Here is a 15,466-nt window from a genome sequence, read left to right on the forward strand (position 1 = left end):
TATGTCAAGGTAGAACCAAGGCCAGTTTGAGCTGAGGGAGCCAAAGAAAGAGCCGTGATGTGAGATCTGGAAGAGAAATCTTCAATGCTCACTGAAAATATTTTGAATGTAAGACCTTCAGCAAGGCATTCAGTGGGGCCCCAGGATTGGTCCCTGCCCATCTCCTGGCTGTACTTCTGTCCTCAACCCTGTGCTCCGACTCCAGTCATACTGAGTTTTGACTTTGCCAAGAGAGCACGCTCCAGCCCTGCCCCCTACTTTTGCACATTCTCTCCCCTCTGCCCGCACTGCCCTCCTCTCCTTGGCCACTGGGGAGCCACCCTTCAGTCTCCTTGCTGAGGACATGCCTAGGTTCCTCTCCTAGCCAAGGTAACTGCTCCTGCCCTTGTGTTCCCAGACCCCAGGGGATCCCATGAGCCAGAGCTCTCACTGGGTGCAGGATTCAGTATCAGCTGACTGTGGGGCTCTCTGATCCTCGGTGCCCGGAGCAGCACCCAGCACACCAGGGACACTGGCGAATGAGCTAAATGCATGTGTGCCCCCTCGGGATGGGTGTGGGTGTGGGTGTGGTGCTGCTGCGGAGGGGCTCTCTCTGTGGGCCTCAAGCTCCTCTTTGGAATGGAGCTCAGGAAGCTCACTATTTGGACAGGGCACTGATGCTAATGCTGGGTGGCCACTGACCTCCTTGTTTGGTGATAAATGTGTTAGCACATTGGTGCTTCTTTATGTAGAGGTCAGGACTGTGTTGGGGGCTGAGAAAGGAGAAGGAAGGGAAACTGAGACTACCAGGGAACTCAACCTCTGAGAGAGAGCGCGTGCATGTTATGGGTTACATGGACTCAGAGCCAGGTCTTCTGGATCCAAACCTTCACTGTAAACTTCAGTGTAAACTGTCCCCACACTGAAGGCCGGCTCTGTGGCGTAGTGTGCTAAGCTTCTGCCTGTGGCGCCAGCATCCCACATGGGCACCGGTTCAAGTCCCGGCTTCTCTTCCAATCCAGCTCTCTACTATGGCCTGGGAAAGCAGTAGAAGATGGCCCAAGGACTTGGGCCCCTGCACCCACATAGGAGACCTGGAAGAAGCTCCTGGCTTCAGATCAGCCAAGCTCCGGCCATTGCAGCCATTTAGGGAGTGAATGAGCAGATGGAAGATCTCTCTTTCCCTCTCTGTAACTCTGCCTCAAGTAAATAAATCAATTTTTTTTTAAAAAAAATTTACTTATTTATTTGAAAGTCAGAGTTACACAGTGAGAGGAGACGCAGAGAGAGGTCTTCCATCTGCTGGTTTACTCCCCAATTGGCCGCAATGGCTGGAGCTGTGCCCATCCAAAGCCAGGAGATTCTTCCAGGTCTCTCATGCGGATGCAGGGGCCCACAGGCTTGGTCCACCTTCCATTGTTTTCCCAGGCCATAGCAGAGAGCTGGATCAGAAGTGGAGCAGCCGGGACTCGAACCAGCACCCATATGGGATGCCGGCACTGCAGGTGGCGGCTTTACCTGCTACACCACAGCAGCAGCGACTGAATAAATCTTAAAAAAAAAAAAAAAGAAAATTGTTCCCAAACCAAATTGTTCAACCAATTCAGATCTAATCACAGGCTTAAAAAGTTTATGCTGATATTTTACTTACTGAGTGCTTGCTTCACGCCTGCTACTATGCTAGGCATTTTATGCATACATACCAAAGCTAACCTTGGGGTTCCTGGCTCCTGGCTTTGGACTGGCTCCTCTTTGGCTGTTAAAGCCATTTGGGGAGTAAACCAGTGGATGGAAGACTTCTCTCTCTCTCTCTCTCTCTCTCTCCCTCTCCCTCTCTCCCTCCCTCCCTCTGTATAACTCTGCCTTCCAAGTATATAAATAAATATTAAAAAAGAAAGATAACCTGGAAAAGAACACTGCAAGGCAGGTATCATTAGCCACCTTCTCGGGGTGAGCTGAGCTCTGAAAACTCCAGCCTGGCCCCAGACCGAACCTCATTCTTACTGATGGCACATGCTACCTTCAAACCGGGGCCACTGGATCTCTAACACAGCTCCCTCTGTTACTCTATGAAACTCAACCGTGATACAACGGTAAGAATCATAAACCACCAGAATGAGCATCGGACAGGCAGGATCTCTGCCGTGTGCTGCTTCTACGAGCCAGCACCCCAAGGAATAAGATGTGGAGAGAGGGCCTCTCAAATAAAAGTCCCGATGGAGGAGGAGACTGGGGAGGGTTCACAGAGCCGTGGGGATGGGGAAGAATTGAAGAGTAGGAGGACAGAGGCTGTGGGACCAGGGTGGGACGGGAAGACCTGAAGGAGGTCCACCAGAGGGAGAAGTGATGAGAACAAAGGCTGGCCTTGGAAACCGTCCCCTGGGAAACGCCAGGGCTGGGCTCTGCTGCAGAAGTCAATAGGTTCTGGAAGGAAAGCAGGCCTTTCCCATTCTAGGGACCATCTCGAAGAGGCTGAATCCCCGGCCTTCGGCTGTGGCAGCTCGGACCCAAGAAAGCACTTGGTGGGTGGGAAGGAGGGGCCCCTCTGCTCAGCAGGCCTCTGAGCATGGCTGGCTTGTGCAGAGGCGAACCCTGTCCAGCGGGGCCACTTGTAAGGGAGGATGACATCACCTGCAGGGGGTGACATCTGGCCTCTCGCCGGTGGGGTCATCCATGCAGCAAGCACTCAGAACCCAGCCCCTGTCTGGCCCTGTTCTAGGGAGACAGATGCTGCCCTCACAGAGTTCATAGCTTGGTTAGGAAGAGGCCCAAGTGCACAGCAGGGCTCCCTATACTCTGGGGCTTAGGAGAGACCTTGGAGGCAGCTGGGGCTTGAATCTGGGTCTGACCACTAATTAGTGTGTGTGTGTGTGTGTGTGTGTGTGTGTGTGCAGTGGCTAGTCCCAGAAAGCCATTTAATCTTTCCGTACTTCAGCTTCCCGCTGTGGAAAACGATAATCCTAGTGATGTTTCCTTCACAGGGATCTTATGAACCTCAACTACGATAAGGCTGTAAAGCACAGGTTGGTGCCTGGGGTGTGGGAAGCACAAAGAAATGGACGCTCCTTCACTGACATCCCACCCCATGACACGGCAGAAAGCAAGCCTAGGTTACGGGCAAGGAAACCTCTCTGTATGGAAAGGGGGTACGAGGCAGCAGCTAAGGACTTGCACACAGAGGCCTGGGCTTAATCCAAGCTCTGCCACTGGTTGGCTGAATTCCTCTGGGCAACTCACTCTTCCCTCCAGCTCTTTGCTGTCTGTAAGACCGCAGCGATGGTCATCCATTCCCTGACCCATCAGCATCATCATCGTCATCACCATCATCACCACCACCATCCTCATCAACAACCTCCTCCCAAATGACTCAGGGGGTGACATCCCCCAGGCCACAGGAAGCTGGTCAGACGGTTACCTGTGTGGCTATCAGACAGGAAGAGCACACGAAAGAGGCTGGACCTGGGGGGGCGGGCAGTGAAGCTGGGAAGGGGGCGAATTCTAAGACCAGCCCAGAAGGCAAGTTGCTGCAAACCCAGGGACCTGAGTCAATACTTGTGTAGAATCTGACTTCACTGTTTCCACAAACCTCACCAGAGCGCGGGGAGCTTGTCAGCTCACATTTCATTATGGGGCTGGTTGTCGAGAGCAGGCCCATGTTGATTTAAGCTCCTTTCATTAAATCCTGTTTTCGGTGCCAAACAGCCAGATACTCATCGCAGAAAGACACAGTCCTCCCTCATAGCAGGCGGCAGACGGCGGGGGCCCATCCCTGCCAGCCCAGCTGCCCACGGCCAATGCTGATGGCACGAGGATCACGGAGGACACCGCTGCTGGCCTGCAGCCCCTGGTGGCCAGGCTCTGGGCATCCCCTGTGCCAGCCCTGTCTCGCCAGGCTGCAAGCAGCATAAATAACACAGAGCCCCGGCTTGTCCAGCGTGTACCCACGTCTGACACTATGACAACCACTTCACCTGTGTGTCCTCATCTAATCCTCACTACAACGCTTTAAGGTATTTTGACCTAGGAGGAAACAGAGGGTTGGGGTCAAGCCACTTGCTGAAGCCATAAGAGCAGCAGGGAACAAACCTTCTGAAATCAAGCCTGTTCCTCTGCCCTGTAGCTAAGTTCCTAAACACAAAGGCAGTCGCTGAGCCGTGGTGGAGCCAGGCAGTGTAGCATCCCTCGCTTAGCTTCACGGGAAAAGCTCCCCAGTCTGGAAGCAGCTTCACCCAGCGCACGTGCCCTTGGAGGGGGTGTGGCAGGAAGACAGAAGTGCTCATCCGATGATAGACACTGTTCAACGTGTGCACAACGAGACCATTTAATGATCACACCCCCCGCGGAGGTAGCTACTATTATTAGCTTCACTTTCCAGATAAAGAAAGCCAAGTCAAGAAAAGTTAAGGGTGCAGCCAAGCTCACGCGGTTAAGCGTGTCGCAGAACCAGGGCTGAATCCCAGAAGGTAATGCCTCTCGGAAGGGGGTGAGGCACTGTCACAGCTCCCCAAGTGGCTCGCGGTCGGGGAGTGAGAGCTGAGCACAAACAGTGGGCAGTGGGCAGCAGGTGGACCCAGAGCCCGAGGCTGGCGTCTGACTCCTGGCCTCCTCCTGTCCCAGCATGCCACAGGCGAGTCACAGCACTGCCCAGAGCGTCGTCACAGGAACGCAAGAGGTACCAAACCCGTCCTCCTTCCCTCATGGGGCTGCTGCTGTGGGGGCTGTGTGTGTTTCGGTGTGAAATAATTTTGTATGCCATGAAATCCTCAACTAACACAAACTGCTGTTCCTAGTGCAAGGGGAGACAGCAAATCTGAAGCCAGCTTTTACATCCTCAGACTCACAGCAGTCATGACACCATTCTCGTCAGTTACAGCCTAGTGACTTAAGCTGTAGTCCACATTTCCGAGAGGGTGTATTTCACTGCGCCTCTCACGATTAAACGTCTTCGTTAATATCAGGCGCTCTCACTGATGGGTATTCTACTCAGGACAATACCTAACGGTTACTGAGGCCATATCACGGGCAAAGGAGGGTGCTAAGCTCTCTCTTGCATTAAAAAATTCTCCCAATAACCTCAGAAGGTAGAGACTATTCTTATCTACGTTTCATAGCTTACGAGGGTGAAGTGACTTGCCCCAAGTCACAACCAGCAAGCAGCAGGGCCAGGATTTGAACCCAGGTCTGTGTGATCAGGGGCTCTTCTCACTGTGGCTCGCTTTGCCTTCACACAGGAGGTCTCGTATGAGTATGTGTTTGATCCCAGTGATGGGGGATGGGGTACCGGGATTGAGAAAGAAATCTCACTACTCTATTCAACATCCCTTCCAGTGAGTCTGGCGGCTCCTTTCACAGGGCCAGCTAAAGAGCGTTTGGTGACCTCACTCAAAGTTCTACCAGCCTTTGTAGGGGCCTTTCAATCACATCAGGGGTTGCCAGTGCAAGGCCAGCTGCACACCTGTCGTAAGTCAGCTGCATGGCCACGTAGTGAACAAGGCAAGCCAGTATAGCTGTAAGAAAACCTCTGCTATCTTGCTATCAACAGAACTATGTTGCTTACAATCAAGTCTTTGCATGAGCTTTGCAAACAAGGATAAAAGTCCAGTTTGGATTGCATATTGAACATCGGTTCACTATTCATTGGGGAAAGGTACAATTAAAGTATTCCAAAGGCATGAATGTCACGTGGATCTCATTTTTCTCAAAGGTTTCAATCATTTTTCCTGATCACAACTGGATCTGTTAATATACAACACAGGATAATTTGATCTTCATCTTGATTAAACAGTGCAGAGTGACAAGGAAAGTGACTAGGATCGAAAACATCATTGGAGGGGCTGGTGTTGTGGCAAAGTGGATAAAGCTGCTACCTGTGATGCCAGCATCCCAGCTGCTCCACTTCTGATCCAGCTTCCTGCAATGGCCTGGGAAAAGCAGTGGAGGATAGCCCAAGTGTTTGGGCCCCTGCATCCACATGGGGGACCAGGATGAAGCCCTAGGCTTTTGGCTTTGGCTTGGTCCAGACCAGGCACTTGTGGCCATCTGGGGAGTAAATCAGCAAATGGAAGCACTTTCTCTCTGTAACTCTTTCAAAATAAATAAATAATTATAGGAAGGAAGGAAGGAAGGAAGGAAAGGAGGGAGGGAGGTAAAGAAGAAGAAAGGAAGACAGAAAAGAAAAGAAAAGAAAAGAAAAGAAAAGAAAAGAAAAGAAAAGAAAAGAAAAGAAAAGAAAGCAAGAGGAAGGAAGGAAGTGCAGTGAACTGGAGAGGTTTCCTGTTTCAGGTGTGTGTCCCTGCACAGCACTGACTGAACAGTTCCTGAGCCTGGGCTTTCCCTGTTTTTTTTTTTTTTTTGACCTTCATTTGTTTGCTGTCTCCCCTCCCCTCTTTCCAGAATTCTAGCTTTACAAACATAGCAACTTTCTCATCTCCATTCCTCTGCTCTGTAAGTATTTGTGATAAAGTGTTATGTAATTGGTAGAAAAGACATGATGACAGCTTTCTCATGGGGCTTTGGTGTGGATTAAATGAGGTGTCAGATGTGGATACAACCTACTAGATACCATATAACCTACCATCTAATACTGTGCTGGGGGAATCACCTATGCACTCAATTACTCTTTACCTTAAGAGGGTCTACAAATCATAAAATGTTTACACAGCAAAGGGGGCCAATGTAATTGTTCTTTGAGCTTTACATGTATACATCCTGCAGCAAATCGAATATCACAATCAAGAATACGTTCAATCACGGATTCGCCCATTCATCATCTATCCATCCTCCCTTTGTCTCCTTCCTTCCATGCATCCATGCATCCATCTAGCCATCTTTACTGAACTGTTGCTATGGGTCAGGCCCACGCTGAGTTCTGGGGCTGTACAAACGAGAAAGGTTTGTTTGCTAAGCTCATGGAGCTTACAGTCTGGCCAGAAAGGCAGGTGGGAGCCGAGTTGCAGAGGACGGTAAACAGCACACTAAGGTTGGACTTCATTCTGAGGAGTGGATGAAACCAAAGGGTTCAATAACTGGGCCATGCATCCTACAGAGCCCCGCTCCTGCAGATCTTGTCTAAGAACCCTAAGATCCCCTTGACTTTGCCTGCAGGGAGAACACTGTTAATGAGAGTGGCATCATTTCCATGAAACACATCTATAATTTTAGGCAACACTGGGAAGGGGTGTTGTTTCACATCTCAAGGCCACACCACAGAGGGAATGAATTGAGGATGCAAGCTTTGAATCTTTTGCCCAGCCACAGGAGAGGTGCAGGGGGCTGCTGTCCAGGCAAAGGAGAAAAGCACCCAGAGACACAGGGCACCTGCTGTGGTGTGACAGAGAACAGGATCACGCCTTCAAGCAGGACCAAATGGTTAACACTTAGCAGTGGGAGCCCCTCCCGCCACCCACACTTCTGCCCACATTTACCGATAGAACAGTCGTGTCCGGTCCAGCTTGGGTCACAGCTGCAGAGCCCAGTGTCCGGGAGGAAGGTGCCGTGGCCTGAGCACTGGTCCAAGCATGTGGCCCTGGGCGTTTCACAGTTGGTGCCTCCCCATCCCACGGAGCAGTGGCACTCGCCTCTCACGCAGACACCCCGGCCTGAACAGGTGGGGTCCATGCAGTCCACTGGGACACGGAGGAGAGAGAACAGAGGTAAGCAGCTGACCAGCAAAAGCCAGGATTCTTTCACCAACAGTAAACCTTCTCACTTAGGGGCTTCCCACGCCCTGAGGAAGGGCCCAGATCCGTGCAGAGGCCACATGGCACAGTGAAGAGTGGTACCTTAGCAAGTGCTACACCTGTCACGTGAGTCCCGGGTCCCTCACCTGTACAGTGCGGACGCAAATTGCTCCCTCATGGCTGTGGGTGGACAGAGCATAAATGCATAAACAACCAGCAGCAGTGTCTACTCTGTAACCATAGCAATGGCAGATGACAAGTCTTTGTTCTGTTCACCCCAGCATCTCCTCCTTCTAGAACAAGGGCAGCAGGTGGGATGTGTTCCACACATCTGCAGAGAGCAACACTATTGCTTAGCACATTATCGCACAAGTTGCACTTGCATGAGCAAGAGAGGAAGTGACGAGATCCCTGAATGAAATGAGAACTTATTTTGCAATTGAATGCCAGTAGGGTCCATCACCTTCCCCAAGTCTTAGGATTGATCTCAGCTTCCAAACTTCACTTGCCTGAAGGCAAATGCTTCAAGGGCTCTTCAAGATGATCCTTGCTGATTCCGCACAGCTTCTCCTTAGGTGGTGGATGAGCCATAAAGCGGTGGCTCACGGTCAAGGAGCCTCATGTAAGACTTGGGGGGCCCCAAAGTCAAGATGATCTCGAGAGAGCCTGCCAGCACCAGGGATAGGGGAATACCCTGTGCGCTCTGACTCGGTGCTTCGCTGTGCTCAGCGCTCTCAGTTTCCTCAGTAACCCAGAGAGGCACGGAAAGGGAAGCTCGGGCGGGTGCATAATTCACATCATACAGCTGAACTCTGCCAGAGAGAAAAATCTTTCCCAGTTACCCAAGCGTCCTCATCTCCCCCACTATGAAGTGGATTATTCAGTGGTGTTAGGAACATTAACACGGCTGTACAACTATTGCTGCCATCCAGCTCCAGAACTCGTTATCTTGTAAAACCCAAACTCTGCACCCTCTAGACAGCTGCTAGAAATGTGACGACTCTAGGTCCCTTGTATAAGTAGAGTCCTACAGTATCTGTCTTTTGAGACTACCTTATTTCACCTAGCATAATATCCTCAGAGTTCACCCATGTGTGGCATGTGCCCAAACTTCCTTCCTAAGGCTAAATAATATCCATGGGATGGACAGACCACAGTTTGTTCATCAATTCATCTGTCAGTGGACACTGGGTTGCTTCCACCACTTAGCTACCATGAATAATGATCCTACAATCATAGGTATACAAATCTCTCTTGGAGACCCTGATTTCAATTCATTTGCATTTACGCCCAGAAGTGGAATTGCTGGATCATACGGTAATTCTATTTTTAATTTTTTGAGGGGCAATAAAACAGTCTTCCACAGTGGCTCTAACACTTTACACCAAGAGTACATAAAAGTTTTAATTTTTCCACATACAGAGAGCAATGTGAGACAGTCTGATTCTGAAGCCAGTGATATTTCAATTAGGGACTAACATCCCCAAATCAAAGCTTTTGTTATGGGACTATATAAAATTAACAGAGACCTCTAATCTTCCACAAATATTGCACAGAAAAAGTAAAAGAGTACTGTGAATAACTTTATAATATGGCTCCAGTTCATATGGAAAATTCAAGGAGCCCCATGTAGGGCTTGTCGGGGGGGGGGTGGTGGTGGTGGTGGTGGCAAGGTCAAAATGAATTGGGTCCCTGCCACCTACATAAGAGACCTGAATGGTGTTCCTGGCTTTGGCTTGCCCAGTCCTGACTGTTGCAGGCACTTGGGGAGTGAACCAGTGGATGGAAGACCTCTCTTTCTCTCTGTCTCTCTCTCTTTGTCTCTGTCTCTCTGTCTCTCCTTCTCTGTCTTGCAAATAAACACATCTTTTAAAAAAAATTAGTAGGAAGAATATAGAATTGGCATGTTCTCTGCTCTATCAAAACTTGTTAGGGTCGTCATTCAGTTCAGAGAGGTAGGGAATTCTATTTACATTGTAATTTAAGGGGACAGTGGTGTCCTGGTAGGGGCTTCAACCAACACGTAGCAGGTGGAGAGAATGTTGACTGCACTTCATGAGTATGGTCAGGCTCCTCCCCCCCCTTTTTTTTTTTTTTAAAGATTTATTTTATTTGAAAGACAGAGTTACAGAGAGAGGTAGAGACAGAGAGAGAGGTCTTCCATCTGCTGGTTCACTCCCCAGATGGCTGCAACGGCTGGAGCTGCGCCAATCCGAAGCCAGGAGCCAGGAGCATCTTTAGGGTCTCCCACATGGGTGCAGGGGCCCAAGGACTGAGGCCATCCTCTACTGCTTTCCCAGGCCATAGCAGAGAGCTAGATCAGAAGAGGAGCAGCCGGGACTAGAACCGGCACCCAAACGGGATGCTGGCACTTCAGGCCAGGGCTTTAACCCGCTGCACCACAGCGCCAGCCCCCAGGCTCCTCCTTACAGAAGCTCATGGACAAGTCTTGTGCTGTAAGGGGAAAGACAGCATTTGGCTTCTGAGGACCCAAAAGGCTCATGGGCTGTGGGGTCAAATGGACTGGTTCTACACCACAGTCTGCTCTGAGCTTCCTATCTACAAAGGTTCCTATCCAACTCCAAGGTTGCTATGAGCACCAAATGAGCGTGAGGATTTGAGAGCAGTATATGAACTGTAAATTGCTGCCGAGAAGTTACTGTCCCATCCTATCAGGACATCCAGTCACATGACTTGGGCAGGCTATCGTCAGAGCTCATTTAGAATTCAGACATTCTTCTAAGTGTTTTTTTTTTTTTATTATATTTTATAGCCCAGTGCATTTCTCTTCTGCACAAAAGCCTGGGAAGTGCAGCCTTGGTATTTAAGAATCATAGACACAAAAGGGCAGACTGCAAAAGGCAACATTTGGGAACACTTGAGGACCAGCTTATTATGAAACTTCTTTTACAGGGCTGGTGCTGTGGCGTAGTAGGTTAGGCATCCGCTTGCGGCACTGGCATCCCATCTGGGTGCTGGTTTGAGTCCCGGCTGCTTCTCTTCTGATTCTGCTCTCTACTAATGGTTTGGGAAGGCAGTGGAGGATGGCTCAAGTGCTTGGGCCCCTGCACCATGTGGAAGATCTCAAAGAAGCTCCTGACTCCTGGCTTCAGACTGGCTCATATCCAGCCATTGTGGCCATTTGGAGAGTGAACCAGCAGCTGAAAGACCTCTCTCTGTCTCCCTGTCTCTCTTTCTCTCTAACTCTGCCTCTTAAATAAATAAATCTTAAAACACAAAAAAAGAAATCTCTTTCACTAGTTAGGTTTTTAAAGGAGTTCAACTCAGTGACCTAATGGATGAATGAGAACTTCCAAAGTCCTGAGTGACCACAGGCTAAAGGCAAAGTGATGATCACAACAGTTAGCATATTCTAGCCTCCTTTCTGCATCACACTGTATTTCTAAGCAGTTCAAGTATATTATCTCACTGAGCCCTGGCAGTCTTTGGATGAGCTGGCTACTACTGGCCCATTCTACAGATGGGGAAACTGGAAGCACAGAGAAGGGTGATACCTTGCCCAAGGTCACACAGCACTGAGCCGAGGAGGTTTTAAATACAGATCCCTCTTTCCTGGTATGGACCTCTTGAGATTTCTTCTTATAATGTCACTGACTTAAAAATACATGCATGAACCTACACTTACATAAACCCATAATGCAGTTTAAAAATAGAAATCCAAGCAAAATAAAACAAGACATAGAGCCATGTGGAGTATGAACAAGGCCAAATGAAGGCAAAGTGCACCCTCCCTGGCTGGCTTTGGACGCCGCTTCCTAAAGGTTCAAACACGACCCGTCAGAATGTCTAGTAATTAAACAGAGTAAAAATAATCACAGTGATAAATTCTCCTGAGCTGCCTCAGACCTCAGAACCTCGGAAGGATTGCACGGGCCCATTAGGCTGCTCCAATAAGTCCCTAGACCCAGCGAGCTTTCCACTTGGACAGGAAACAACTCAGCAATTCCTGTCCCGAGGCCTCGTGAGTTATTTCCCATTTTGTGAGTGCCTGGACCCCGGCTCTGGGTTGCAAGTGACTGCGAGAATCCCTGGGCACCCTTGAGGTCTATACATCTGTGTCGCTGAGCAGGCGGAGGGGACCAAGTTCAGCCAGAGGCCCTCGGTGCTCCAGCCTTGCCATGTCCACAGATGCAAAGAGTGTGATAGGGGCCCCAGGAGCCAGCAAGGCACATCCCAAGCAGAGCACAAAGATCGGGATGACAGGTGATGACAGGCCACCTCCAGGCAATTAACTGTCACTTCTGATGCTTGCCTTGGGACCCAGAGAGCTTGGGGTGGGCCTCAGTTCCCAGGAGAGAGGGCAGCTCCAGGAAGCTAGGCTGAGATGGGCCCTGGCCCTGCTCTCTGTCTTCCTAAGCCCAGGGCCATCAGCCATGCTACAGTGCCGCTCAGCCAAAGAGGTCTGGATCTGCCCCCTCCTGGGGTCTCTTGGTGGCAGGGACCCTTGGGTGGAATCAAAGTCACCTACCTCCTACCACCGTGGGGAGTCACCCAGGGAGCTGAAGGGCATGGGCCTACAGGAGGAGGGAGCTGGAGGGGACCAAGGAGGAAAGGTGAAGCTTCGAGGGCCACAGGCTGAACCACATTCAGAAGAGAACCTAACTCGGTGGTCTCAGAAGACATGCCAGCCGGAACGCCTCCTCCATGGAGCTTGCCATGCAAGCCAAGACTTGTGCCAGAAGCTCAGCCCGTGAACGAAGCCAGGAGGCTGCAGGCTGCAGAGGCAGCCCCTCCCTGCAGTGCTCCCAGGGACTGTCGGAGCTCCTGGCCATCCTGCAGTACCTACCTCGCAGGCTCTCTCTTCTCCCTGCCCAAGGCCCAAGCTTGGTCTCCTCTGGCCCTCCCTCTCCTCCCTCCCAGCTTTCTGCTGGCTCGGTTCAAACTTTCAAAAATATGGGGCCATAAACTTCAGAAGAAGGAAGAGAGTGAAAAAAAGTCAGCTTGTTAGCTGATGTTTTATAAACACAGTGAAGCTGCTTAGCACAGAGCAGCAGGGGCAGGGGGGCAAGAGGAGGAGGAGGAGGAAGGTCCCCCAAACCCCATTATAAACACAAGGACTGCACGCTGGCGCTGTGCAGGAGAGACAGAAATAATAAAAAGAATCAGAACCAGATGGCCCGCCTCAGAAAAGAAAGCAGGAGTAAAAAACATTGCCTTTCAAACAGATAACGTAAATCAGAGTTCTAAACAACGTTTTTCTCTCTTTGGTAAATAACCCAAACCATGCTGTCCTGTGTGATTTATCTGGAGAGCAACAGGTCCCCCTCTGCCCACACAACACGGGGGTGGGGCCGGCCCACAATGTCAAGGGCAGTCCCTCTCTGTCTCCCTTCCCTTCTCAGGGAATTCACCCCCAGGGGCTATAGTGAGAAGGAAAAGTGGATGAAGGTCGCCATTCCTGGAATAGCAAAGCCGAATTCCTTGGTTGGCGGCTGGCGCTCCTTTCTCAGAAACCACAGCTTGCTGTGCAAGCTCCTTGATGGAGGAATCCCCACCAAGCTCAACAGGTCTGCCTCAGGACCCCAACCTTGCGTGGGGCGGACAGACAGAGCGCCCCCACTTTTCAAACACCATCCCTTCCTGTTCCCATTCTTTGAAAACAGGCCTGGAAAAAGTCTATTTTTTTTTTCTTCTTAATAGAGAAATCGATGTCTGGAGAGAAGGACTCTCTGAGAAGTAGCAAACGCGGTTAGAGGACCAGCTCCCCCTTGCAGCCTTGTCCAGCCGCTGGGGAGGGTGCTAGGGCGCTAGACGGTGGAGAATGGGGGGTAACGGCAAGTGCACACAGCATCCCGCAGCTGCCCAGGGCAGAGCCCACCCACTGCAGAAGACCTTGGGAGTAGCACATGGGGCAGGGCAGGAAACAGGCTACTGATAGAAAAAAATGCATGGCTGGAGCGATTACAACCTGTGAGACACAGAACCTGCGTGCGTCACCTGGGTCATTTAACTCCGGGCGCACAATGGCTCTCAGAGGAAGGCCATTTTATAGATGAGGGCAGTGAGGCTGCTCAGCGGAGCAGCCAGGATTCACACCTACGCCTGACCGCAGAGTGTGAACTCTTAAAAGCTGCTCTGTGGGGCTTCTGAATGAGGCTCTCCCTCCCATCTGGAAACCGCCCTCGAGAAGTAAAAGGGATGACCTGGGGCAACACCAGCCCTGCTGTGAGTCGGCTCCACGTGCAGGGCCCCTTCTTGTCCTTCCCTGGGCCTCAGTTTCTTCGTGCAACAGAAATGTTCACTGATCGCACCTGGTTAGACCTCCCAGGGAAGAGTGGGTGTCTCTGTTAAATCAGCAGCTACTCTGCGGCCTCATTCTACACAGCCTGGGATTTGCATTATGCAAGAGACAGGCTCCTGGGCACGGGAGACACACACACACACTCACACACACAGGAGTACAATACAGGCAGGCAGTGTTTGGAGGTCCGTAATAGAATCGGACTTTGGAAATGGAGGCAGAAGATGAGTAGACACACTTAGAGAAGAGAGTGGAAATAACTTGGCCGATGGAGCCAGAGGCAGGGCCCAAGCCACCCAGCCAGCCACGTGCCCCTGGGAAGTCATTCAGCTCTCTGAGTCTCAGTTTCCCCAATGTCAGCTGGAGAGGATTCTTCCCCCTGAAATGGCCTGAAGCCAGATGACACAGGCTTCTGGCACGGAGCCCGGTCGAGAACGGCTGCCTTCCGCTTCGCTGGCCGGGGCCCACCTATCCTCTTCCTGAGGAACACTGCTGGTGGTGGGATCCTGGCTCAGCTGGGGGATTCACACAGAGGCTCAGGGGGCGTCCCCTGCCTGCTGGCTGCCCTCCCGCACCGCGCGCTGGCCTCTGTCACGGGGGGGGGGGAGGGGGGACAAGCGCTGCACCCGCGAGTCTCACCTTCCTCACAGCTCTCGCCCTTGTAGCCGGGGTTGCAGATGCAGGTGCCCATGATGCACGTGCCGTGGCTGCTGCAGGCCACGTCGAGACACTGGTTGGTGGGCACGTCGCACTCGGCGCCCTTCCAGCCGCTGTGGCACAGACACCTGCCCTTCATGTACTGGCCGTTCCCGCTACAGAGCACGGGGCAGGAGGCTGGGGAGACAACAGCGGAACCCTGGTGTGTACCGACATCCGGCACCCCCCACCCCCGCCCCAGCTGCCTTCGTCTTGGTGGTGGCCTCACGAACACCCGCTTGGTCTCATCTGCCTGTTTCTCTTGCTTTATGTCATTCCCATTTAACTCATGTGGAACTGTAGGTGACAGGGTACAGTTCAGGTGGTGCCCACTGAATGCTGCTCTCCTTCCGGCCACCGAGGTGGTGGCCTGGCTGCCAGGAAGCTCGGACAGGAAGCTTCAGACTGGGCTTGGTCTGGCTGGGAAAGACTGGGCAGCTGGGTCTCCCGTCTGCCACAGTCCCCGCCCCTGCCCCCGCCCTGCCCCACCCCTGCAGCACCACTCACTGTAACCTGGCCAATCTCGGCTTCTCTTGCATTTCAGGTCTCTCCTTTAGCCCCATTCACCTGCTGCCCCCTTAGGAGAAGAGCTGAGCCCAACTTGACTCTTGGCCCCTGCCTATCCACAGGCCAGACAGAAATCCCCCCAGAATGGAGATGAACTTCAAAGTTGCTTGGCAAGGGCTAGTGACTCCTTTAAGGGGAAGTCCATTTAGCCTGCCTGGGCCACGCACACGAAACTCCCTGTGGCTGCCCCGTGCACACGGGGGATACCAGGGGCTGACACGGCCAGGGCTCTGCCCACAAACCACCTTCCAGGGGTTCTGAAGAAGGTGCCTGGAGTCGCACC

At 51.7% G+C, this 15,466-nt stretch overlaps 1 protein-coding gene across 32 annotated transcripts in view; it reads right to left on the bottom strand.

Annotated features, from left to right (window-relative positions):
* Positions 1-15,466, bottom strand: part of TENM4 (teneurin transmembrane protein 4) — a 2,118,216-nt gene that overhangs the window by 133,313 nt on the left and 1,969,437 nt on the right. For all 32 annotated transcript variants that reach the window (XM_051821885.2, XM_051821866.2, XM_051821785.2 and 29 more), the window contains 2 exons: positions 14,560-14,754; positions 7,404-7,604 (listed from right to left, as the gene is read on the bottom strand). In XM_051821885.2, the coding sequence (XP_051677845.2) occupies positions 7,404-7,604; positions 14,560-14,754 (396 nt within the window). The remainder of the gene's footprint in view (positions 1-7,403; positions 7,605-14,559; positions 14,755-15,466) is intronic.

This window comes from Oryctolagus cuniculus, chromosome 1, assembly GCF_964237555.1.
Source record: "Oryctolagus cuniculus chromosome 1, mOryCun1.1, whole genome shotgun sequence".
NCBI classification, from domain to species: Eukaryota; Metazoa; Chordata; class Mammalia; order Lagomorpha; family Leporidae; genus Oryctolagus; species Oryctolagus cuniculus.